General features: G+C 44.4%; 1 protein-coding gene across 1 annotated transcript in view; it reads left to right on the top strand.

The window, feature by feature from the left end:
- Positions 1 to 26,787, top strand: part of MYCBP2 (MYC binding protein 2) — a 937,772-nt gene that overhangs the window by 867,435 nt on the left and 43,550 nt on the right. Inside the window, 3 exon segments of the mRNA XM_030200587.1 lie at positions 8,973 to 9,161; positions 12,669 to 12,776; positions 26,107 to 26,316. Coding sequence (XP_030056447.1) covers positions 8,973 to 9,161; positions 12,669 to 12,776; positions 26,107 to 26,316 — 507 coding nt within the window.

Here is a 26,787-nt window from a genome sequence, read left to right on the forward strand (position 1 = left end):
CAGCTCGTAGAGTCAGTGAGCTTCAAGCCCTGGTAGCTCATGCTCCTTATACAAAATTTCATCATAATAGGGTAGTTCTCCGCACTCACCCCAAGTTTCTGCCAAAGGTGGTGTCGGAGTTCCATTAACTAATCCCCACATTCCCAAGAAGATCGAGTCCCAGTACCGGATCCATGGGGACCCAGAGCTGATGCGCACTCAGTTGCCTCACGACTCTGGAGTTGTGGATTTGGCCCTAAAGAAGGCCAAGAGTTCTAGAGAACATGCTTCGGCGCCCCCGGGCAAGGACTCTAGAACCTTAGACTCCTTTGGGAGGAAGACCTACCATTCTTCTATGCTCGTGGCCAAGATTCAGTCCTACCAGCTCTACACGAGCATACACATGCGGAACAATGTGCGGCAGTTGGCGGGCTTGGTGGACACGCTCCCCCCTGAGCAAGCCAAGCCATTTCAGGAGGTGGTCAGGCAGCTGAAGGCGTGCAGAAAATTCCTGGCCAGAGGGGTGTATGACACCTTTGATGTTGCGTCCAGGGCCGCTGCTCAAGGTGTGGTGATGCGCAGACTCTCATGGCTGCGTGCCTCCAACCTGGAGAATAGAATCCAGCAGCGGATTGCGGACTCGCCTTGCCGTGCGGATAACATTTTTGGAGAAAAAGTCGAGCAGGTGGTAGAGCAGCTCCACCAACGGGACACCGCATTCGACAAGTTCTCCCGCCGGCAGCCTTCAGCCTCTACCTCTACAGGTAGAAGATTTTTCGGGGGAAGGAAGACTGTTCCCTACTCTTCTGGCAAGCGTAGGTACAATCCTCCTTCTAGACAGCCTGCGGCCCAGGCTAAGCTCCAGCGCGCTCGCTCTCGTCAGCAGCGTGCGCCTCAGCAAGGCCCCTTGGCTCCCCAGCAAAAGCAAGGGACGAGCTTTTGACTGGCTCCAGCAGAGCATAGCCGACATCCAAGTGTCAGTGCCGGGCGACCTGCCAGTCGGAGGGAGGTTGAAAGCTTTTCACCAAAGGTGGCCTCTCATAACCTCCGATCAGTGGGTTCTCCAAATAGTCCGGCAAGGATACACCCTCAATTTGGCCTCAAAACCTCCAAATTGACCACCGGGAGCTCAGTCTTACAGCTTCCAGCACAAGCAGGTACTTGCAGAGGAACTCTCCGCCCTTCTCAGCGCCAATGCGGTCGAGCCCGTGCCATCTGGGCAAGAAGGGCTGGGATTCTATTCCAGGTACTTCCTTGTGGAAAAGAAAACAGGGGGGATGCGTCCCATCCTAGACCTAAGGGCCCTGAACAAATATCTGGTCAAAGAAAAGTTCAGGATGCTTTCCCTGGGCACCCTTCTCCCCATGATTCAGGAAAACGATTGGCTATGCTCTCTGGACTTGAAGGACGCCTACACGCACATCCCGATACTGCCAGCTCACAGACAGTATCTGCGATTTCAGCTGGGCACACGTCACTTCCAGTACTGTGTGCTACCCTTTGGGCTCGCCTCTGCGCCCAGAGTGTTCACCAAGTGCTTGGCTGTAGTAGCAGTGGCACTTCGCAGACTGGGGGTACACGTGTTCCCATATCTCGACGATTGGCTGGTGAAGAACACATCCGAGGCACGAGCCCTGCAGTCCATGCAGATGACTATTCGTCTCCTGGAGCTACTGGGGTTTGTGATAAATTACCCAAAGTCCCATCTTCTCCCAGTGCAGAAACTCGAATTCATAGGAGCTCTGCTGGATTCTCGGACGGCTCGCGCCTATCTCCCAGAGACGAGAGCCAACAACTTGTTGTCCCTCGTCTCGCAGGTGCGAGCGTCCCAGCAGATCACAGCTTGGCAGATGTTGAGATTGCTGGGCCACATGGCCTCCACAGTTCATGTGACTCCCGTGGCCCGCCTTCACATGAGATCTGCTCAATGGACCCAGTGGTTTCAGGCTGCTGGGGATCTAGAAGACGTGATCCACCTGTCCACGAGTTTTCTCAATTCCCTGTATTGGTGGACGATTTGGTCCAATTTGACTCTGGGACGTCCTTTCCAAATTCCTCAGCCACAAAAAGTGCTGACCACGGATGCGTCTCTCCGGGGATGGGGAGCTCATGTCGATGGGCTTCACACCCAAGGAAGCTGGTCCCTCCAGGAACGCGATCTGCAGATCAATCTTCTGGAGTTACGAGCGATCTGGAACGCTCTGAAGACTTTCAGAGATCGGCTGTCCCACCAAATTATCCAAATTCAGACAGACAACCAGGTTGCCATGTATTATGTCAACAAGCAGGGGGGCACCGGATCTCGCCCCCTGTGTCAGGAAGCCGTCAGCATGTGGCTCTGGGCTCGCCGTCACGGCATGGTGCTCCAAGCCACATATCTGGCAGGCGTAAACAACAGTCTGGCCGACAGGTTGAGCAGGATTATGCAACCTCACGAGTGGTCGCTCAATTCCCGTGTAGTGCGACAGATCTTCCAAGTGTGGGGCACCCCCTTGGTAGATCTCTTCGCATCTCGAGCCAACCACAAAGTCCCTCAGTTCTGTTCCAGGCTTCAGGCCCACGGCAGACTGGCATCGGATGCCTTCCTCCTGGACTGGGGGGAGGGTCTGCTGTATGCTTATCCTCCCATACCTCTGGTGGGGAAGACTTTGTTGAAACTCAAGCAAGACCGAGGCACCATGATTCTGATTGCTCCTTTTTGGCCGCGTCAGATCTGGTTCCCTCTTCTTCTGGAGTTGTCCTCCGAAGAACCGTGGAGATTGGAGTGTTTTCTGACCCTCATCACACAGGATGAAGGGGCGCTTCTGCATCCCAGCCTCCGGTCCCTGGCTCTCACGGCCTGGATGTTGAGAGCGTAGACTTTGCCTCTTTGGGTCTGTCAGAGGGTGTCTCCCGCATCTTGCTTGCTTCCAGGAAAGATTCCACTAAGAGGAGTTACTTCTTTCTGTGGAGGAGGTTTGCCGTCTGGTGTGACAGCAAGGCCCTAGATCCTCGCTCTTGTCCTACACAGACCCTGCTTGAATACCTTCTGCACTTGTCTGAGTCTGGTCTCAAGACCAACTCTGTAAGGGTTCACCTTAGTGCAATCAGTGCATACCATTACCGTGTGGAAGGTAAGCCGATCTCAGGACAGCCTTTAGTTGTTCGCTTCATGAGAGGTTTGCTTTTGTCAAAGCCCCCTGTCAAGCCTCCTACAGTGTCAAGGGATCTCAATGTCGTTCTCACCCAGCTGATGAAACCTCCTTTTGAGCCACTGAATTCCTGCCATCTGAAGTACTTGACCTGGAAGGTCATTTTCTTGGTGGCAGTTACTTCAGCTCGTAGAGTCAGTGAGCTTCAGGCCCTGGTAGCCCAGGCCCCCTACACCAAATTTCATCATAACAGAGTAGTCCTCCGCACTCACCTTAAGTTCTTGCCAAAGGTTGTGTCAGAGTTCCATCTGAACCAGTCAATTGTCTTGCCAACATTCTTTCCCCGTCCTCATTCCTGCCCTGCTGAACGTCAGCTGCACACATTGGACTGCAAGAGAGCATTGGCCTTCTATCTGGAGCGGACACAGCCCAACAGACAGTCTGCCCAATTGTTTGTTTCTTTTGATCCCAACAGGAGGGGAGTGGCTGTGGGAAAATGCACCATATCCAATTGGCTAGCAGATTGCATTTCCTTCACTTATGCCCAGGCTGGGCTGGCTCTTGAGGGTCATGTCACGGCTCATAATGTTAGAGCCATGGCAGCGTCGGTAGCCCACTTGAAGTCAGCCACTATTGAAGAGATTTGCAAAGCTGCGACGTGGTCATCTGTCCACGCATTCACATCTCATTACTGCCTGCAGCAGGATACCCGACGCGACAGTCGGTTCGGGCAGTCAGTGCTTCAGAATCTGTTCGGGGTTTAGAATCCAACTCCACCCCCCTAGGCCCATGTTTGTTCTGTTCCAGGCTGCACTCTCATTTAGTTGGTAAATTTTTTAGGTCAATCTCAGTTATGTCCTCGCCGTTGCGAGGCCCAATTGACCATGCTTGTTGTTTTGAGTGAGCCTGGGGGCTAGGGATACCCCATCAGTGAGAACAAGCAGCCTGCTTGTCCTCGGAGAAAGCGAATGCTACATACCTGTAGAAGGTATTCTCCGAGGACAGCAGGCTGATTGTTCTCACAAACCCGCCCGCCTCCCCTTTGGAGTTGTCTTCCCTTCTCTTTGTCTTGCTACATATGAGACTAGCCGGCACGAGCCGGTTCGGGCGGGAAGACAGCCGCGCATGCGCGGTGCGCATCGGCGCGCGAGGACTAGCAAAGGGCTTTGCTAGAAAGTGTTCCGATTGGAGGGGCTGCCGTGGACGTCACCCATCAGTGAGAACAATCAGCCTGCTGTCCTCGGAGAATACCTTCTACAGGTATGTAGCACTCGCTTTCTTTGCCCCTTGTAACTACCAAAGCACAACTCTGGCATACACTCACTTGTGAGGTTTTAACCTCTTCATGCCACCTCTGTGATGGGGTGAAGCTTACCCAATAATTCTCACACAGCCAGTTGTCAATTCAGCAACTTCTCTTTATTTTTCTTTACTTCAAATGACAGACAAGATCATAGCAGAAGCAGTGCACAAACAGCATACTAAAACATAAGAAAGAGAAAAGATTAAAAGTGGGAAGAGCTAGCAGCCCCAAGTGCCCACCAGACTCTCCCCCAGTGGCTAAGGCATTCTCTCATTTTATAGATTGTTTACTTATCTCTTTATCCCTTCCCTCTCATCTGCCTATCTATTCTTTCCATCTATCATCTCTCACCCAATCTTCATACCTCCTTTGTACCAGAATAATCTTTCCTGCTTTTTATCCTGTTTCTTTGTCCTGTCCAGCTACAGTTTTTTCTCTATATTCATAACATTCCAGAGTCAGTCAGCTCCTGGTACCTTCCTTTGTCTCCTTAAAATACAAGCTGAGGATGCTGTAGAAATATGGAGCTGATGTTAAAGCACATATCTCTATGCAGGCTTCTTTTAAGGCAGTTCATGTTGTAATCCATGGGACACTGCAAGGTTTGTACTCCACGGGTTACTGTTATTTCCTGGATCCTTCAGTTTGATAATCCTCTTACAAGGAGAAAGCAGGTTATTCACTTAGGCCTTCTCTCTCTTCTGGCTCAGGTCGGCAGCTGAGACAATAATTTTCATTGGGGCTCTTCTTTCTGCCCTGTACTAGTCTCTGTCCCCTGCCTGTGACTGCAGCTGCTCTAGTCTCTCAGTACCCTAAAAAGTCCACCCCAAATTCCAGGGCAATAACAACTCTCCGTCTGGAGGGAAGACCCCTTCCAGTCTCTCCTCTTTCCCCATCTCCTTATGGGGAGTAGGGCACTTGTGTCCCCTCCCCCCCTCCCCGACCCCTCAGGTCCTTTTACCTTTAATATTATCAAAGTCCACCCTTGTTTGTAAACCCAGGTTAAACAGTTCTTTTTTTCTTTCCTTTCTATTCCTCAAGCACAGTCCATGGTATACACAATGCAACTGGTTCAGTTTTACCCCTTTCTTCACTTCCTCCTCTTACAGTCTGGGAAATGAAAGGGTCCTACCCATTCTTTGTCAGCTCCAACACCTGACAACCTTCCACTTGACCCAAGTTGAAACCTTTGTTTACTGTTAGAGTGCTGCCATAGCCACTTCCTCCCTCCTTTCATCAAGTCAGAGAACCAAGCCACCATGAGCCCTTTCAACTGCTCACCTTTGACTCGAGCCAGAGCAGAAATGTCCATGGGATCTCCTCTCTCTAACCATTCTCCACTGTCCCCTACCTGCCAGTCCATGGGCTCCTCTACAGCACTCTCACTGCTGTTTCACATCCTCCTGATCAATCCCTCCCAGATTCTCCTCCTTTCCCTTAGAATTCTGGGACTGGTAGTGTGGGTAACACTTCCTGGCCCTACCCTATGTCTCCCTCAAAGGCTGCTGAGACTACAGTTGTAGTCTTTTGATTCCAATGACCTCACTGGGGAAGGTGACCAGCTGCTCTCTCGGACTGGCCTGGATCTTTTGGTCCTGGACCTTTTGATTCTGTACTCCCGAGGGACTTTTAAGGTAGGCCCAGGAAGGGCCTATGAATGGGGGGGAGAGCTTGTGATTGGGGGTTACCTACTAGTTGGCCAGCCCAACCAGTGTAAAAGCAAAAAAAAAAAAAAAACCCCAGGAAAAAGGTGCTAGTACAGCGTACTGGCTTAGGAAAAAAAAAACCTACATAACTACTTCTAATTGCAGTTCCCCATATTTGGAATGAGTTGTCAATGATTTTTTTTTCATATTGTATAATATGTTTCAAAAATACACTTGAGCAGAAAATAATTATGATAAATCACTGATTTCATGATATATAGGTAAAAATGAAACCATATATTCATCAGGCATTTGAGGTTAGGAGATTACCAGACATCCTATATAATAATTTGCACCTCCAACATTCTATGTCTGGATGCCTGGGTTTGTAACATCCATTCCCACTCATTGCCCCACCCTCGCGTCAAAACGTAATGACGTCAGAGGGCAGATCAATGAGGGGGAAGGGAACGCTGGAGGTGAGATGATGTCAGGAGGAGAAAATCACGGGACATCGAGGGGAGGGAGGAAGGGAAGGGCAGAGGAGAATTGATGGATGGGATGGGAGGACAGTCATAGGCGCCCCGTATAAGAGGCTTGGGAAGGCTAAGCCTCCCCAGCCCAACCGTGACCTTCCCCTGGCTGCTGCCTCCCCAAATGCAGGGCTGCCTGGTGCAGCAGCGCTGCAGCCAGGCAGTTCTTGGACGGTCCCTCCGCTCCTTCCCGCCCTCAGCTCCCCGATCGACAGCCCTCCTCTCTGTTCCTCCCCCCCTTACGCGTGTTTTACTTTCAGGCGCAGCGACGGCAGTGAAGAGGACAACACAGCGGGCTCACCTCCAGCTTCTTCCTTCCCTCACACAGTGTCCCGCCTTCTGCGATGATGCATTCCTGTTTCCGCGAGGACGGGACACTGTGAGGGAAGGGAGAAGTTGTGTTGTCCTCTTCACTGCCGTCGCGCCTGAAAGTAAAAGGGTTAAATTGGGGGGGGGGGGGGGAAGGAACAGAGAGGAGGGCTGTCTGGGAGCTGAGGGAGGGCAGGGAGAATCGCTGGACATGGATGGCTGGAATTGGAGAGGAGGGCAGAGGGAGAAGAGATCGCTGGAGGGGAGGGCAGGGCAGGGGGAGACAGGAGATCGCTGGACAGGAGGGGAGGGCAGGGGAGAGAGGAGAATTGCTGGACATGGATGGATGGAGGGGAGGGCAGGGGAGAGAGACTTGCTGGACATGGATGGATGGAGGAGGCAAGGGAGAGAGCAAATTTGCTGGATATGGATGGATGAAGGAGAGGGCAGAGGAGAATGGAGAGTTGCTGGACATGGATGGAGGAGAGGGCAGGGGAGAATGGAGAGTTGCTGGACATGGATGGATGGAGGGGGAGGACAGGGAAGAGAGGAGAATTGCTGGACATGGATGGATGGATGAATGGAGGCAGGGGAGAGGAAATTAGCTGGATATGGGTGGATGGAGGAGAGGGCAGGGGAGAATGGAGAGTTCCTGGACATGGATGGAGGAGAGGGGAGAGCAGGGGAGAGAGGAGAATTGCTGAACATGGATGAATGAATGAAGGGGGCAGGGGAGAGGAAATTAGCTGGATATGGGTGGATGGAGGAGAGGGCAGGGGAGAATGGAGAGTTGCTGGACATGGATGGATGGTGGGGAGGGAAGTCAGGAAGGAGATGCACATGGATAGAGGGGAAGGAAGAGAGGAGAAGTGCTGGACATGGATGGAGGGGAGGGAAGAGAGGAGAAATGCTGGACATGGATGGAGTCTGCGTACTCTTTATCTTTTAAAAAATACTATAAATACAAATCACAAAAAAAGAAATATTAAAACAAAAAAAAAAACATAGATAAAACAATCCGTATCTCATACCCCTGGAGCATATTACTTAATATACACCCTTCCCGATTATTACTTATCATGACAGAACATTTCTCCTAATGGTTCCCTTACATAATCGCCATTACATGATAACCTTGCTAGCGCCCATTTCATTTGTGTGAGAAACGAGCCTTTTTTACTAATCTTATATAATGATCCTCTGTTTTGTGGATTTGAAGTAATTGTTTTATATTTGTTATTAATGTTTTATGTTTAAAAAGATGTTACTCAGTATGATTTATTTCTGCATAAACGAAATAAAAATATTTTAAAATAATAGAAATAAACTGCTGCTTATTCTTGATAAGTCATATTTCTTTAAAATTGATATTCTCTATATTTCTACAGCCCCAAATCTGATGATAAAGGCCAAAACCGTACAAAAAAGTATACAAGTTACCATAATTACTAAAATAATGAGTCTATGAGCAACTCATACTTACTGTAATCTGTGAAATTTCTCAAATCTAAGACCTCTGCTGAATACCTGTGATCCAGTGACACAACTTTTGAACCTCATGAGGACACCCCATAAAGACTTGTTTCCAGGAGCCAAGCCTTTATGTAGATTAGTGGATCTCTAGACAAATGTCTGTTGGTATTTTATAAATGATATTTCTCCCTGGTGAAAGACCTGATTTTTGGAATCTGCCTCCTAAACTCATATGGCAAACTAGGGGGTATGTTTACTAAGGTGCGTTAGCGTTTCTAACACACTTTTAAATTTAAGGCATGTTAAACGCTAATGCACTTATGCATTTCTGTGGGCGCGTTAGCGTTAACGCGCGTAAAACATTTACGCACGTTAAAAATGCTAACGTGCCCATAGCGCATCTTAGTAAATACAGTTGTAGGTTGTGCTTCCTCTTAATAAGGAGACATATAGTTATTTCATCTCAATATATTATTGTGTCACAGAGTGTTACAATAGCTAACAAGTCACTGTGGATAGCTGCATAATGGCTATATATGATTTTTAGTTAGGCTCTTAGATTTGATTTGTATATCAATTGCTACTTTCTTTTCAAAAGGAATACGCCAGAATAGCCTGTAGCAAGACCCACTGTTGTGGCCATCCCTGTGGTGGTGTAAAAAATGAAGAGCGCTGTTTGCCTTGTCTTCATGGCTGTGAAAAAAATGCCACGAGTCTGAAGCAGGATGCCGATGACATGTGTATGATCTGTTTCACTGAAGCACTTTCTGCAGCACCAGCAGTTCAGGTTTGTCTGTTTTCTTTAAGGGCGTAAATGACCCTATTCCAGCTATTCAGGTGGGCATTCATATGGGGGAAGTTTGAACAGAGCACACAATTAAGCATGTAAATTATAGAATACTATGATTTACATGAATTCTTTAACAATCTAGTTGTGAGCATTTACAGCAGCTCTTTGTCTGGTGTAAGTGCTCGTACTGAAAATAATAAGCATGTATTTGACCTATTAAACTAGCATTCTCTTAAAAAAAAAAAAAAACAGGTACCTACTTTGTTATGGAATAGACTCCAAATAGGCGCATTCCTGGCATTTAAAAATAAGCACCTCTTTATAGAATTAGTCTGTTTTTACATAAACAATATTCAAAAAATAGAGTGAATAATCATTCTAGGACAGATAATTTGTCACAGTCTTAATAGAAGAGCTCCCTTCTCCAAACCTCTGGAACTTTCCAGTATTTCATGTGCCACTTGGTGGCATTACAGACACTGGAAAGCAGGTTATACATATCATAATGTATTGTGTTTTTTGTAATATAAATGCCTGGGCTATTAGAAATAATGGTTTTTTTCTGATGTCTAGGGTAGGCTGTTAATGGATGCACCATTTCTCTCCACCCTGCAGCCACCCCCCCACCCCCCACCCCACTCCCGATGCCTGGAGCTCTGTTCCTAGCTTTTCTCATTGTTATGGCACTGGGCTGGTGTGGGGCCTTGAGCATCTGCACATACTCAAGGCCCTGCACCAGCCTAGACCCATAACCGTGAGAAGAGCTATGAAGAGAGATCTGGTCACCATAGGGGGGAGAGCAGTGCCGGTTCTGCAAATTCCAGGGAGTAGGCTATTAGTGGGGGAATCTAAATTTGGCTTTATGATGACATTTACTGGGTTTTTTGGTGCTGAAGTGGAGGGGGACATTATTAGGAGTGGGCTATTAGAAACAATATGTATATCTGTTTTGACTTTTATTTTTTGATGAGTTTGTAACATTTTTATATTTTACTTTTATGTTCTACTGTATTTAATGTTTATTCATTGGTTGTAAACTGTTTTTACACATTGGTAAAAGGCGGTATGTAAAATTAATAAGTCAAATTTTATTGGAACACACCTAGCTAGTCAGATTTCCAGGATACCCACAATGAATATGCATGATATAAGTGGGTTTTGGAGGGCTCACAGTTTCCACCACAGTGTATCAATTACAGTGGGATATGGCCCCTTCTCTGTAGCCCACTGCACCAACCACTAGACTACTCCAGGGACTGACTTGCTACTCTAATAGGGCTGGCCATAACATCTGAAACTGTCATAGAGGCAGGTATGTGCTGTTTCCTTCACAGCTTTGGGGGGGTAGGAGGGGATCAGTGACCACTGGGGAGTAATTGGGGGTGTCATGGCTTAATCCCTCCAGTGGTCATTTAGGGCACCTTTTTGTGACTTAGATGTGATTGAAACAGGTCTAGACCAAAACATCTAACTTATAAGCTGGACAGTTTTTGCTTTGTTCCATTATGACAGAAAAATGTCCAAGTTTTGGGAATGCTCAAATCCCTCCCCCAACATGCTTCCTTGTGATTTGGACGCACCGCAGAGAAAAAAGTCTCAAATCTGAATTTTGAAAATCGTGATTTGGATGTTTTTCGGACAACAATGTCCAAATGCCACTTTATGTTGTTTTTGAGACTTTTATTTCTTTTGACAATGACCCCCATAATATCATTAAAACAGCTATGACTTGAACTATGACCTTAATTGCTGCAGTAGCCTGACACCCAGATTGCTCTCTGAAGAGCTGAAATAAAATATCTATAGATGTTCTGTAGCAAATAATTGCTGTATAATACTATAAGCTGACTATTTTGCATATTATTTCCTCTGTTCAAATACTGATTGCACTTAGGAGTACAGAATTGTATTTTAAAAGCTATATTTTTTTTGTTTAAAAAAAAGGTTAAATTACTTGGCCTTTCTATTTAGTGCCCTGAGCCTCTGCTTTTCCTTTCTGCTTAAGAGAAAATGGGAGCATTAATTAACAATTTTAAAAAAATGTTTCTATCAAATATGTGCCTTTCCTTGTATTGATAATTTTTTAACACCTCCAGTTTTATGTATGTATTTGTTTTGTACTTAGTGTACACAGTATTGTGCAAAATAATTCATATGGTTATATGTTTTTTTTTTCTAAAGATTCTGGGGCCGATATTCATCCCATTGCAATCAGCTTTTTTTTTTTAAACATTGATCCGACAGTTATAACACCACTAGATATTTAGCACTGTGCTATCCGGTTAGCGGCACTATTCAGACTACTAAATAAATAAACAAGTACCTGTATATGTAAGCCGCATTGAGCCTGCCATGAGTGGGAAAGTGCGGGGTACAAATGTAACTACAAAAAAAAAAAGCTAACCTGATAAATTTAGGACAGCCTTTTTGCTATGTCACATTTTAAAATATGGTGGTTATTCTTCGCAGTCTAGAATGATCCAAAATGTTGTCTTGTTTTAAGCATCTTCACTGGCTTCCAGTAGAAGCCAGGATTTAGTTCAAATTGGCTTGCTTAGTTTTCAAACTGTTACAAGGCTTCAGCACCCTTGTACTTTTTTGACCACATTCAGGGGTCTTTTACTAAGCCGTGTAGGCGCCTACGCGCGCCCAACGCATGCCAAAATGGAGTTACCACCCAGTTATTGTGTGGCCTTTGTGGTAATTTCATTTTTGGTGTGCGTCTGAAAAATAGTTTTTATTTTCGGGCGTGCGTAATGGATGCCCACCAAGTTGCATTTGGCACGTGTAGGTCATTACCCCCCAGTTACTGCGTGAGTCTTTACGACTAGGTCAATGGCTGGTGGTAAGGTCTCAGACCCAAAATGGACGCGCGACAATTTTCATTTTTGCCATACGTCCATTTTCGGCAAAAAAAAGGCCTTTTTTCAGACGCGCTAAAAAATGGATCGGCCCGCACCTACACTACCACAAGTCATTTTTCAGCACGCCTTTGTAAAAGGACCTCTCTGTTTTCCACCCGGGTAGGAAACTGTAGGACCATTAATTCTAGTTTTTGTTTTCCTTCTGTAAGGGGCAGAAAATGTTTTAAACAGGTTGAGCTTTCTCTTGGTTTTCAAATGGCAAGATTTTGGAAAGATCTCTTTCATCTTTCAGAAATCATGTTCTTATTTAGATTTTAGAACAAATTTTAAAACTTTATTATTTTGAAAATTTGTATTATGAAGCTACTTGTAATTTCTGATATGTCTAATTACAATTTCAAATTTTCCATGCTTATATTGTATTATTCGTCAGTTTGAATATATTCTGATTATCTGTGGTTCCTGGAGTTTGTTCCAGTTCTTGTTTTGTTAACCACTTAGAGCTACAAGATATTAGCAGTCTACAAGACTTTTCATGTTGTGCTGCAACACTTTACCTTTGAGCAGCCACAGGAGCATTAATATGAAATAAATGTAAACCTGCTATAGTTAATAACTATAGTGTATTGCTTCTTTACAGCTGGATTGTAGCCATGTGTTTCACCTTCAGTGCTGCCGGCGAGTTCTGGAGAATAGGTGGCTTGGCCCAAGGATAACTTTTGGATTCATGTCCTGTCCCATCTGCAAGGTAAAAATGGTTTTAGAAGGAAAGGGCATCTGCAGTGTTCTGTGGTTCCTTTCATGGGCTAGTAGCAAATTTTTTGTTTTTGTATGCATTTTCAAATAATACAAGTTGAACACTTGAAAAGAAATAACAGAATTTCTCCAGAAGTAAACAACAAGATTTGAGGAATCCTACGCTGATCTCTGTTGTTAAAGTTCACAAATATGAGGGGAGTAGAGAGAATTAGGAGAAAATGCAAGAAATATTTTTACCATAAAGAAAAACGAAGGTGGCATATAAAGGCAGGAACCACATATAATTAATGCAGACCTTGATTTATTAATCTGGGTGAGAATTAGTAGGAACTACGTCAGACAGAGCTTGAGATGATTTATCACTCAAAAGCCTTGATGGCTCAAAAAATATGGACTTAACTGTGTCATACCAAATTGTAGATTCACAAGGAAATTTCAAAAGAAAATGAGCCCCTGTACATAGAGCTCTTGGTCTCAGTAGCAAAAAATTGCATCCTCCTTTTCTGAGTCACTGTACTTACATCTGGAAAAAAAACAAATTTGGTGTCCAAGAAATGCTGTTTTTGATATCTAAAATATAATTTTAAAATCATATCTCTCTGTCTCAGGCGGGAGTGTTCTCTGTAGTAGCAAATGTTTTTGGTGTCAATTGTAGATGTCAAAACAAGATTTTTGTTTTTCATGACCTTCAACTGATATGTGATTTATGATCTATATCTACATAAGTACATAAGCATAAGCACTGCCACGCTGGGAAAAGACCAAAGGTCCATCAAGCCCAGCACTCTGTCTCCGACAGCGGCCAATCCAGGCCCCAAGAACCTGGCAAAAACCCAGAATTTAATAACGATCAATGGACTTTTCCTTCAGGAATCTGTCCAGACCCCCTTTAAACTCAGCAAGGCCAGCTGCCATCACCACCTTCTCTGGCAATGAGTTCCAGAGTCTAACCACACGCTGAGTAAAGAAAAACTTTCTCCAATTTGTTTTAAACCTACCACATTCTAATTTCATCTTGTGTCCCCTAGTTCTATTATTGTTAGAAAGCGTAAACAAATGCTTCACATCTGTCCACTCTACTCCACTCATTATTTTGTAGACCTCTATCATATCCCCCCTCAGCCGCCTTTTCTCCAGGCTAAAGAGTCCTAGCCGTCTTAACCTCTCCTCATAAGGTAGTCGTCCCATCCCTTTTATCATTTTCGTCGCCCTTTTCTGCACCTTCTCCAATTCCTTTATATCTTTTTTGAGATGAGGCGACCAGAACTGAACACAATACTCCAGGTGCGGTCGCACCATGGAGCGATATAACGGCATTATAACATCCTCAAGCTTGTTTTCCATCCCTTTTCTAATAATACTCAACATTCTGTTCGCCTTCTTAGCCGCCGCAGCACATTGAGCGGAAGATTTCAACGTTCTATCCACGATGACTCCCAGATCCCTTTCTCGGTCCGTAGCTCCTAAAGCGGAACCTTGCATGACATAGCCGTAATTCGGGTTCCTCCTTCCCACATGCATCACTTTTCACTTGTCAACGTTGAACTTCATCTGCCATTTGGACGCCCAATCCCCCAGTCTCACGAGGTCCTCTTGTAATCTTTCACACTCCTCCCGCGACGAGACGACCCTGGATAACTTTGTGTCATCTACGAATTTAATTACCTCACTAGTTACTCCCATCTAAAGGTCATTTATAAATATGTTAAAAAGCAGCGGTCCCAGCACAGACCCCTGAGGGACCCCACTAACTACCCTTCTTCATCGAGAATACTGACCATTCAACCCTACTCTCTGCTTCCTGTCTTTTAACCAGCTCTTAATCCATAATAATACACTGCCTCTGATCCCATGACTCTCCAGTTTCCTTTGGCGTCTTTCATGAGACACTTTGTCAAACGCCTTCTGAAAATCTAGATATACAATGTCGACCGGCTCCCCTTTGTCCACATGCTTGTTCACCCCCTCGAAAAAATGCAGTAGATTTGTGAGGCAAGACTTCCCTTCACTAAATCCATGCTGACTTTGTCTCATCAGCCCATGCTTTTGTACATGCTCCGTAATTTTATTCTTAATAATAGCCTCCACCATTTTTCCCGGCACCGACGTCAGACTCACCGGTCTATAATTTCCCGGATCTCCTCTGGAACCCTTTTTAAAAATCAGCGTTACATTGACCACCCTCCAGTCTTCCGGTACCACACCTGATTTTAGGGATAAATTGCATATTACTAACAGCAGCTCCACAAGTTCATTTTTCAGCTCTATTAATACTCTGGGATGAATACCATCCGGACCCGGCGATTTACTACTTTTTAGTTTGCAGAACTGCCCCATTACATCCTCCAAGTTTACAGAGAAATCATTTAGTCTTTCCGACTCGTCCTCTTCAAATACCTTTTCTGGCATCGGTATCTAAAAGTCAGATCATAAGGCTTAATAGAAACATAGATGTTGCTTCAGCAAGTCTCACTGTAGAGGATTTTTACTGCCATTTACAAGGTGGTGGAAGGGGTCTAAATATAGCTCAAGGGAATTGGTGTAGGGTTACAGAAAGTTTCACTTGTAATTCACTGGTTTAGTTGCAGCTTAAGTCAATAATGATTTTAAAACAGTAACCTTTGTAAAATAAGCTGGTGGTCTGCGTTCAGGTCCCAGTAGTGTGGTGTTCACATTTCTACAACTGTTATAATTAGGTACTATTGCACTGGCAATCTCAGCAAAAAGTACGTAAGTACATATATACATACATAAGTATTGCCATACTGGGACAGACCAAAGGTCCATCAAGCCCATCATCCTGTTTCCAACAGTGGCCAATCCAGGTCACAAATACCTGGCAAGATCCCCAAAAAAGTACAAAAACATTTTATGCTGCTTATCCCAGAAATATTTTCCCCAAGTCCAATTTAATAATGGTCTATGGACTTTTCCTTTAGGAAGCCGTCCAAACCTTTTTTAAACTCTGCTAAGATAACCGCCTTTACCACATTTTCTTCCAACGAATTCCAGAGTTGAATTACATGTTGAGTGAATCAATAGAAATCAAACAAAATAAAACATGGAAAAGAAAATAAGATGATACCTTTTTTATTGGACATAACTTAATACATTTCTTGATTAGCTTTCGAAGGTTGCCCTTCTTCGTCAGATCGGAAATAAGCAAATGTGCTAGCTGACAGTGTATATAAGTGAAAACATTCAAGCATTACTGTGACAGTCTGACAGGGTGGGAGGATGGGGGTGGGTAGGAGGTATGCATGGGGACATCAAAGCATATCATTGATATTCTAACAGGATGGGTGTGGATAGGTGAGGGGTGGGGTGATCTACAGAGACATACAGCTTTATGGTTTATAATGAGCTAGGAACCCCAGATCCTTGTTAAGTCCTTTCTGTTGGGTGTTAAAATATTCAATCATTCTGACTTCAAAGGTCTTATGTTCTTGTATGGTTTTAAAGTTACCTTTCAGGATTCTCACTGAAGTCACTGGTACAGTGTCCTGGTCCTGTAAAATGCTGACCAACAGGCGTGGGGGCCCTACTGGCACCAGTATTGTTCATGTGATGTCTATGTAAATTGAATCTTGTCTTAAGCATCTGGCCTGTTTCTCCAATATAGCATCCTTCGTTACATTTTTTACACTGAATGATATATACCACATTGGAAGATGAGCAAGTGAAAGATCCCTTTATGTTGAATATCTTTCCTTTGTGGATGACTGTGGGGTCCTGTGAAATATTTTGGCATAGTTTGCAACTGGATAAATTACAGGGAAGTGTGCCCTTCTGTTCCTTTTCAGTCTGTGATGGAAGTTTACTTCTGATTAGCTTGTGTTTTAAGTTGGGTGGCTGTCGGAAGGCCAGTACTGGTGGGGATGGGAATATCTCTTTCAGTAATTCATCCTTCTGGAGTATAGGTTGTAGATCTCTTATGATTTTCCTCAGTTTTTCCAGCTCTGGATTGTATGTCACTACAAGGGGGATTCTGTCTGTGGATTTTTTCTCCTTGTACTGTAGCAGATTCTCCCTGGGTGTTTTGAGGGAGGAGGCAATATTCTTGGAGATTATTTTGGGGTTGTAGCCTTTCTGTTTGAAGGATGCAGTCAAGCTTTTAAGGTGTCTGTCTCTGTCCCCTGGGTCAGAGCAGATACGGTGGTATCTTGTGGCTTGGCTGTAAATGATGGATCTTTTTGTATGTAAAGGATGGAAGCTGGAGTTGTTGAGGTAGCTGCATCTGTCTGTGGGTTTCTTGTATATAAATGTTTGTATACAGCCATCACTTATATACATTGTCAGCTAGCATATTTGCTTATTTCCGATCTGACGAAGAAGGGCAACCTTCGAAAGCTAATCAAGAAATGTATTAAGTTATGTCCAATAAAAAAGGTATCATCTTATTTTCTTTTCCATGTTTTATTTTGTTTGATTTCTATTGATAACCTTAAGAGTGGACTAACACGGCTACCACACTCCTCTACTTAAGATGTTGAGTGAAGAAAAGGTTTCTCCGATTCATTTTAAATTTACTACATTGTAGCTTCATCACATGCCCCCTAGTTCTAGTATTTTTGGAAAGCGTAAACAGACGCTTCACGTCTACCCGTTCCACTCCACTCATTATTTTATAGCCCTCTATCATATCTTCCTTCAGCCGTCTTTTCTCCAAGCTGAAGAGCCCCAGCTGCTTTATCCTTTCCTCATAGGGAAGTCGTCCCATCCCTTTATCATTTTTGTCGCCCTTCTCTGCACCTTTTCTAATTCCACTATTTTTGAGATGCAGTGACCAGAATTGAACACAATATTCAAGGTGCGGTCGCACCATGGAGTGATACAAAGGCATTATAACGTCCTCATTTTTGTTTTCCATTCCTTTCCTAATAATACCTAACATTCTATTTGCTTTCTTAGTCGCCGCAGCAAACTGAGCAGAAGGTTTCAACGTATCATCAACGGCGACACCTAGATCCCTTTCTTGGTTGGTGACTCCTAATATGGAACCTTGCATGATGTAGCTATAATTCGGGTTCCTCTTTCCCATATGCATCACTTTGCACTTGCTCACATTAAACGTCGTCTGCCATTTAGACTCCCAGTCTCGTAAGGTCCTGTTGTCATTTTTCACAATTCTCCCGCGATTTAACTACTTTGAATAACTTTGTGTCGTCAGCATATTTAATTACCTCACTAGTTACTCCCATCTCTAGGTCATTTATAAATATGTTAAAAAGCAGCGGTCCCAGCACAGACCCCTGGGGAACCCCACTAACTACCCTTCTCCATTGAGAATACTGACCATTTAACCCTACTCTCTGTTTTCTATCTTTTAACCAGTTTTTAATCCACAATAGGACACTACCTCCTATCCCATGACTCTCCAATTTCCTCTGGAGTCTTTCATGAGGTACTTTGTCAAACGCCTTCTGAAAATACAGATACACAATATCAACCGGCTCACCTTTGTCCACATGTTTGTTCACAGGATTTCCCTTCACTAAATCCATGTTGGCTTTGTCTCATGCTTTTGAATATGCTCAGTAATTTTGTTCTTTATAATAGTCTCTACCATTTTGCCCGGTACCGATGTAAGACTCACTGGTCTATAATTTCCCGGATCTCCTCTGGAACCTTTTTTAAAAATCAGCATTACATTGGCCACCCTCCAATCTTCCGGTATCATGCTCGATTTTAAGGATAAATTACATATTACTAACAGTAGTTAAGCATCACCATGCTGGGACAGACCAAGTGTCCATCGAGCCCAGCACCCTGTCACCGACAGCGGCCAAATGAACAAGCAATTTGTCCCGCCCATCCTAGAAATACTGTATTCCCTCGTCCATTCAATAACATTCAATGGCTTTTTCCTCCAGGAAGCCATCCAACCCTTTTTTGAAGTCCGCTAAGTTAACCGTCTTAACCACCTTTTCTGGCAGCGAATTCCAGAGTTTAATTACGTATTGAGTGAAGAAACATTTCCTCCATTTTAAATTTACCACACTGCAGCTTCATCGCATGCCCCCTTGTCCTTGTATTTTTGGAAAGCGTAAACAGACGCTCCGCATCAACCCGTTCCATTCCACACATCTTATAGACCTCTATCATATCTCCCCTCAGCCGCCTTTTCTCCAAGCTGAAGAGCCCCAGCCTCTTCAGCCTATCCTGATAGGGAAGCCTTCCCATCCCCTGTATTATCTTTGCCACCCTTCTCTGCACCTTTTCCAATTCCACTATGTCTTTTTTGAGGTGCGGCAACCAGAATTGAACACAATACTCGAGGTGCGGTTGCACCATGGAGAGATACAACGGCAGAATAATATCCTTATTTTCCATCCCTTTCCTAATGATACCCAACATTCTATTTGCTTTCCTAGCCACAGCAGCACATTGAGCAGAAGTTTTCAACGTATCATCAACAACGACACCTAGATCCCTTTCTCGGTCCATGACTCCCAACGGTGAACCTTGCATGACGTAGTTATAGTTTGGGTTCCTCTTTCCCACATGCATCACTTTGCACTTCTTCACATTAAACGTCATCTGCCATTTAGACGCCCAGTCTCACAGACTCGTAAGTTCCTCTTGTAGTTTTTCACAATCTTCCCGCGATTTGACTACTTTGAATAAATTTGTGTCATCTGCAAATTTGATTACCTCACTAGTTACCCTATCTATAGGTCATTTTTCAGTTCTGTCAGTACTCTGGGATGAATACCATCTGGTCCAGGAGATTTGCTACTCTTTAATTTGTCAAATTGTCCCATTACATTGGCTAGCAGGCAGGCAGTAACAGGTGAGTGCGGTGGAGAGCAGCAGGATTGGAACAAGCTGGAATAATTTGGAGCAGGATTGGAGCAAGCTGGAACATCAGGCGGACTGGAACAAGCTGGAGCAGATGGACTTTATTTCCTGTTCTACTTTCTAAAGAGAAAGCAGCATATGCGATCACCATGGCTATGTATTCTTGGCCTCCATTCCTCCTCCAAATAACTTCTGTGTTTGGTGTTGTATTCACACCTTCTTTTCAGGAAATTTGATGGGGTATTGTTTTATTGGGAGAGAGGGAGGAACAGGTTCGCATGGATAAATGGATGTTAATGCATTAGTTCCATGTGGAAATTCTTAAGAATTTTTATTTTTACTTTTCCTTTAGAATTTTCACTGATTTCCAGTTTATTGAAAGTTTTGGAGTATTTCAAATGTCTGGTTGAAGGATAGGAAACAGAGAGTGGGGTTAAATGGGCAGTATTCACAATGGAGAAGGGTAGTTAGTGGGGTTCCTCAGGGGTCAGTGCTAGGACCGCTGCTTTTTAATATATTTATAAATGATTTAGAGATGGGAGTAACCAGCGAGGTAATTAAATTTGCTGATGACACAAAGTTATTCAAAGTCGTTAACTCGTGACAGGATTGTGAAAAATTACAGAAGGACCTTGCGAGACTGGGAGACTGGGCGGCTAAATGACAGATGACGTTTAATGTGAACAAGTGCAAGGTGATGCATGTGGGAAAAAAGAACCCGAATTATAGCTACGTCATGCAAGGTTCCACGTTAGGAATTAACGGACCAAGAAAGGGATCTGGGTGTCATCGTTGATAATACACTGAAGCCTTCTGCTCAGTGTGCTGCTGCGGCTAGGAAAGCGAATAGAATGTTGGGTATTATTAGGAAAGCTGTGGAGAATAGATGTGAGGATGTTATAATGTCGTTGTATCGCTCCATGGTGCGACTGCACCTTGAGTATTTTGTTCAATTCTGGTCGCCGCATCTCAAGAAAGATATAGTAGAACTGGAAAAGGTGCAGCGAAGGGCGACGAAAATGATAGCGGGGATGGGACGACTTCCCTATTAAGGAAGACTAAGGAGGCTAGGGCTTTTCAGCTTGGAGAAGAGACGGCTAAGGGGAGACATGATAGAGGTATATAAAATAATGAGTGGAGTGGAACAGGTGGATGTGATGCGTCTGTTCATGCTTTCCAAAAGTACTTGGACTAGGGGGCATGCGATGAAACTACAGTGTAGTAAATTTAAAACAAATAGGAGAACATTTTTCTTCACCCAACGTGTAATTAAACTCTGAAATTTGTTGCCGCAGAATGTAGTGAAGGCGGTTAGCTTGGCAGAGTTTAAAAAGGGGTTGGACGGTTTCCTAAAGGAGAAGTCCATAGACCGCTACTAAATAGACTTGGGAAAAATCCACAATTTTGGGAATAACTTGTATAAAATGTTTGTACGTTTGGGTAGCTTGCCAGGTGCCTTTGACCTGGATTGGCCCCTGTCGGGGCCAGGATGATGGTCTCAGTGGACCTTTGGGCTTTTCCCAGTATGGCATTATGTACTTATAAAACCCCCACAGATTGAAGCAGAAATAATCAGGCTCAAAATCAAGGAAGTTTGTTGTTGTTTCAGATTATAGCTCTGGCTTTCCTGGTCTATAAACAAACTACTAACCTATTTGAGTCTGAAACATATGTTTAATACGGTAATCTGTTAAATGCATGAATTTTTGTGCTTTGGCAGAAGCACGGTGATTTCAGCATATCCTGCATATTGAGGGATGAGACATGCCAGTATAACTGAGTACTTTGCTACTGCAGGTGCAAAATTGATGACTCCAGATGGTGCATATTTATTTTATTAAAATATTTATAGCCCACCTATCAATATTCTTCATAGGCAGGTAATTATAAAACATGCACAATAGTAAGACACCTAAACACAACAGCAATCACAAGATCAGCTATTAAAATTCTGTATAAAAATAAATCATACTCTTAATAAGCACATTTGACTACTCCATTAATCCACGTGCCTGTCTAAACAAATAAAAAAAAGAAAAAGCTTTCAGTTTCAACAAGTATCTGTTGTAGATCTCAAATTTGCTGGAAATGAATGCCAAATAAAGGGAGCAGCAACTGAAAATACACATGAATGTACGATGGTACTAGGGACTGTCCACATTGATGACGCAACTAAAGAACCTGGGTGAGCAAAGCAAAGGGGGGGGGGGTACATAGCCTGGTGAATATGTGGCAATGACGGAAGATGTTGTGAGGACATATCACACAGTACATTGAAAGTAATTTGTATCAATTTGAGTTTAATTTGATATATAATAGGCAGCCAGTGAAATTCAGCAGGGTTTAGAATTAAATATGTATGCCTCTGCTGACCAGTTGGAAAATGGGCCACAGTATTTGTATAGTTTTGCAGTGCTCTAACCATGAAAGCCAGAAGCTCAGAAAAGGTGTTCTTACAATAATCTAGATTTAGTAAAGCCAGAAATATTGCCTGGGATCACTAGGGGCAGTGTTTTTTCCAACAGAGCTTTGCCTCAGATCCACTTGGCTCTGAAGCTTATTTTCTAGCAAGTGGGAAATTTCACATCTAGCAAATCAGTTCAACAGAAACTGAACAACCAAGTATAAATGAGAAAAGTTGATGTTTAGAATTACAAGGATCCAAACCATAGAGAAAGTGCCAGTACACCATGGGTGTGTACAAATACACACAGATTGGTTTATCTGCTTATTAAATGTCTGAATCAAAACCCATTTGCTACATAAGTCTTTCTGTGTAAAACAAACAAAAAAAAGTCTGTTGTACAGTAGAACTCTCCAAGCTGTGTTCAGAAAGTCACACCATGCTGGATGTTGCCTTGTACAACAGATGATGTGCAGCGAGTGGACATAATAGAAAACTTGCTTTAATGCTGTCAAACAGAAAAAATGAGAGGGTGGGGTGCTATATCTCAGAGGCATAACTAGGTGGGCCGCCAGGGGAGTGGCTGCTTCCCCAAACGGACTTTCAGCGGCGCTAGCACCTATTTTTTACATGATCTGTCACATTTAAATGAAGTGCTGGCACTGTCAGCAGTCCGCTCTCGCTCCCCCCCCCCCCCCCCCAACCTCGCTACGCTTCTGCTATATATGGTTGCATGTCGTTCTTGTAAGAGAGAGGTGCATTACATTGAAACCCTCTGCTCAGTGTGGAGTGGTGGTGAAGAAAGCAAATAGAATGTTAGGTATTATTAGGAAAGGAATGGAAAACAAAAATGAGGATGTTATAGTGCCTTTGTATCGCTCCATGGTGCAACCACACCTGTAATGCTGTGTGCAATTCTGGTCACTGCATCTCCAAAAAGATATAGTGGAATTAGAAAAGGTGCAGAGAAGGGAGATGAAAATGATAAAGGGGATGGGACAACTTCTCTATGAGGAAAGGCTGAAGCGGCTGGGGCTCTTCAGCTTGAAGAAAAGATGGCTGAGGGGAGATAAGAAGTATATAAAATGAGTGGAGTGGAATGGGTAGATGTGAATCACTTGTTTACTCTTTCCAAAAATACTAGGATTAGGGAGCATGCAATGAAGCTACAAAGTAATACATTTAAAATGGAGAAGATATTTCTTCACGCAACGTGTAATGTGAAGCATGCCGGAAAGCATGGTAAAAAGCAGTTAGCTTAGCGGGGTTTTAGAAATGTTTGGATATCTTCCTAAAAGAAAAGTCCATAAGCCATTATTAAGATGGACTTGGGAAAATCCACTGCTTACTTCTAGGATAAGTAGCATAAAATGTATTGTATTGTTTTGGAATCTTGCCAAGTACTTGTGATCTGGATTGGCCACTGTTGGAAACAGGATACTGGGCTTGATGGACCTTCTGCCTGTCCCAGTATGACAACGCTTATGGTTCATTAAGAAACAGTTTTCAGTTATGAAGTTAATTTTCTTCTGATCTAGACTGGCCACTGTTGGAGGTAAGATGCTAGGCCAGGGGCGTAGCCACGGGTGGGCCCAGGCCCACCCACTTAACCCCAAGGCCCACCCAGGAATGGTGCACCCCGAGTCAAGCGGTGCGGGTGACAGGGCCTTGCGCTCTAAGAGGCCCCGCGTGGCGCGCCTCCTTCCCTCCCTCGGCCCGACCGGCAGCCCTCCTCCGCTCCTCCTCCATTCCGTTCCCCCCCTCAACGCAAGAGTATTGAAGCTGTCCTTTTTCTTTTCAGTAGCAGCGAGCGACGTGAAGACACTACTTCAAGTTCTCGGCGGCCTTTCCTCTTCACACAGTGTCCGTCCCACCTTTACGATGACGTATTTCCTGTTTCCGCGAAGGCGGGTCGGACACTGTGTGAAGACAGGGAAGGGAGAACTTGAAGCTGGCGAACTTGCAGTGCCTTCACGTCGCTCGCTGCTACTGAAAGAAAAAGGACAGGTTCAACACACTCGTGTGCACGCGGGGGAGCGGGGGTGGATGGAGAGGACTCGGGCTGTTGGGGAGGTGAGGGAGGGCAGGGAGAATCGCTGACCATGGATGGGAGGGGAGGGGGGAACGGAGAGGACTCGGAGGGCTGTTGGGGAGCTGAGGGAGGGCAGGGAGAATCGCTGACCATGGAGGGGAGGGGGGAACGGAGAGGACTTGGAGGGCTGTTGGGGAGATGAGGGAGGGAGGGCAGGGAGAATCGCTGACCATGGATGGGAGGGGAGGGGGGAACGACTCGGAGGGCTGTTGGGGAGGTGAGGGAGGGCAGGGAGATTCGCTGACCATGGATGGGAGGGGAGGGGGGAACGGAGAGGACTCGGAGGGCTGTTGGGGAGCTGAGGGAGGGCAGGGAGAACGGAGAGGACTCGGAGGGCTGTTGGGGAGCTGAGGGAGGGCAGGGAGAACGGAGAGGACTCGGAGGGCTGTTGGGGAGCTGAGGGAGGGCAGGGAGAATCACTGGCCATCACGGCAGGGAGAGGGAGAGAACAGATCGCTGGACATGAAGAGGAGGGCGGGGGTGGGGAGAGAACAGATTGCTGGAGGGGAGGGGAGACAGGAAATTGCTGGACATCAGGACATGGATGGATGGATGGAGGGGAGAGAGGAAATTGCTGGACATGGATGAGGAGAGGGAAGGAGGGCAGGGGGAGAGAACATAAGGACACAGGAGGATGGTGGACATGGTGAGTGAAAAAATATCAAATAGAAAGAAGACACTGCATAAAACAGAAGACACTGGGACCAAAGCGAATAGAAAAACTAAATGATCAGACAACAAAGGTAGAAAACATTTTTTAATTCAGAATTTATTAATTGGAATATGTCAGCTTTTGGAAATGTGCATCTGTGATATTTTGCATGTAAGTTTCAATTTTTCTAGTATTGCTGCATGCTGAGTCTGACTTCTTAAGGTAACTTTCCAGTTCAGAAATTTGCCTTCATATTACTACTACTACTACTACTACTACTATTTAAAATTTCTAGAGCACTACACTGTTGTGTCATGTGTTTTTCATGTGTGATCAAGGTGCAGTATTCTGCTAGCGTGTAGTATTTGCAGCCTTTTTTGTTTTGTTTTGTTTTTTTGTTTCACTAGGTTGTGTACTGGTGTTTTAGAGCCCGGTGTAATTCTAGTGCTGCCTTTCCACGCATAAGGTTGTAGCTTGTCCTGTCCTTGGAATTAGTGCTGTTATGGTTTGGTAAGGTTATGAGTGTGTTTTTGCACAAGTTTGTGTATAGTGTTTTGCAGTGGAGAGATTGTGTGTTGGCCTTACTGAGGTGGCACCAAAACATCAGAAATGGTGTAGAGCCTAAATCATGACACACTACCTCTTGAAGGATCTATATATGGTCGTTAATAAAAGGAGCTCATTGTGAACACTATCCACCCTAAAAAGGTGTTTAGTGGCTCTACATGAGAATTGTGATATGATCCCTTGTTTCATATTGTTGATGGTCTGCGTTTTCCGTATCGGTATATTGGTGTATTAGGGTCTGCCCAGTGTAATATTTATGATACAGTAAGGTTCTGAGTGTGTTTTTGCACAAATTTGTGCATAGTGTTTTGCAGTTGAGCGATTGTGGTTAGTATATGCTTTGAGCAACCACTTTATTCTTTGACATATGACACATATCTAATATCTAAAATTCTTTGACATTTGATACATATCTAATATCTAAATTTAATTAAAGGTATTAATTGTCAATGGGGTGGAGCTAGGGAGAGGTGCCAGACCGGGGACTGGAGGCGGGGAAGAGAGAAAAGTGGTGGACCGATTGGTATTAATTGCCTTCGGAGAAAGTCTTCAGCTAACAGAGCTTGAGGATCCTCATTAGCTAAAGTATTTATATTTTGAGGTGGAGGTATGGCGGGGCAGAGAGAATTTTGTGCCCACCCACTTTAGGCTCAGGCCCACCCAAAATTGGCTGTCTGGCTACGCCACTGTGCTAGGCTCAGTGGACCTTGGTCTAACTTCAGTATGACTTATCTTATGTTCTTATACCTATTGTGCTATAATTGGTATGAATGAATAAAAGTATCGTATCCTTACTTTTTCAGAACAAAATAAATCATGCAGTATTAAAGGACTTGCTTGATCCAATCAAAGAACTCTATGAAGATGTTAAGAGGAAAGCCTTAATGAGATTGGAATATGAAGGGTTGCACAAGAGCGAGGCCATCACTACACCAGGAGTGCGATTCTACAATGATGCAACTAGCTATGCTATGAATAGATATGCTTACTATGTCTGCTTTAAGTGCAAAAAGGTATGATGGGTGATGATTTGCTTGTCTGCTGTCCAAGGCAATGACAGTATCTTTGGTGCTGAATTTTTCCATAAAGCAGGTTTACGTCAATCAGAGCTACGTGTAGCTAAATTAATACAGGCCTTTTTGCCATCTTTTAGTATGTTAAGAGCTGCAAATTCTAAAACAAATACCATTAACTTAGCCATGAGCCTACAAACATTTTTAACACCAATAAGAAAGAAGACATAGGAAATAATCTTATTTGCTTTGCCGTTGATGTGTTGTTTTTATTTCTAAAAGTAAATGTAATGAGGTTTAGGGAAGGCAGTATCAATTTTCTTCCCTGTGCTGTTTGCTTGCTGCAGCATTCAAGAGTTCTGCCCATAGTGTATTCTATTAAATACGGGGCCATGCTGATGCGGTAAGCGGGATAAGCGCCGCAGGGGGGTGCTATCCTCTGGGGGGCGCCGCCGCTGCGTGCTTACCCTG

The sequence above is a fragment of the Microcaecilia unicolor genome, chromosome 4, assembly GCF_901765095.1.
Source record: "Microcaecilia unicolor chromosome 4, aMicUni1.1, whole genome shotgun sequence".
Taxonomy (NCBI): Eukaryota; Metazoa; Chordata; class Amphibia; order Gymnophiona; family Siphonopidae; genus Microcaecilia; species Microcaecilia unicolor.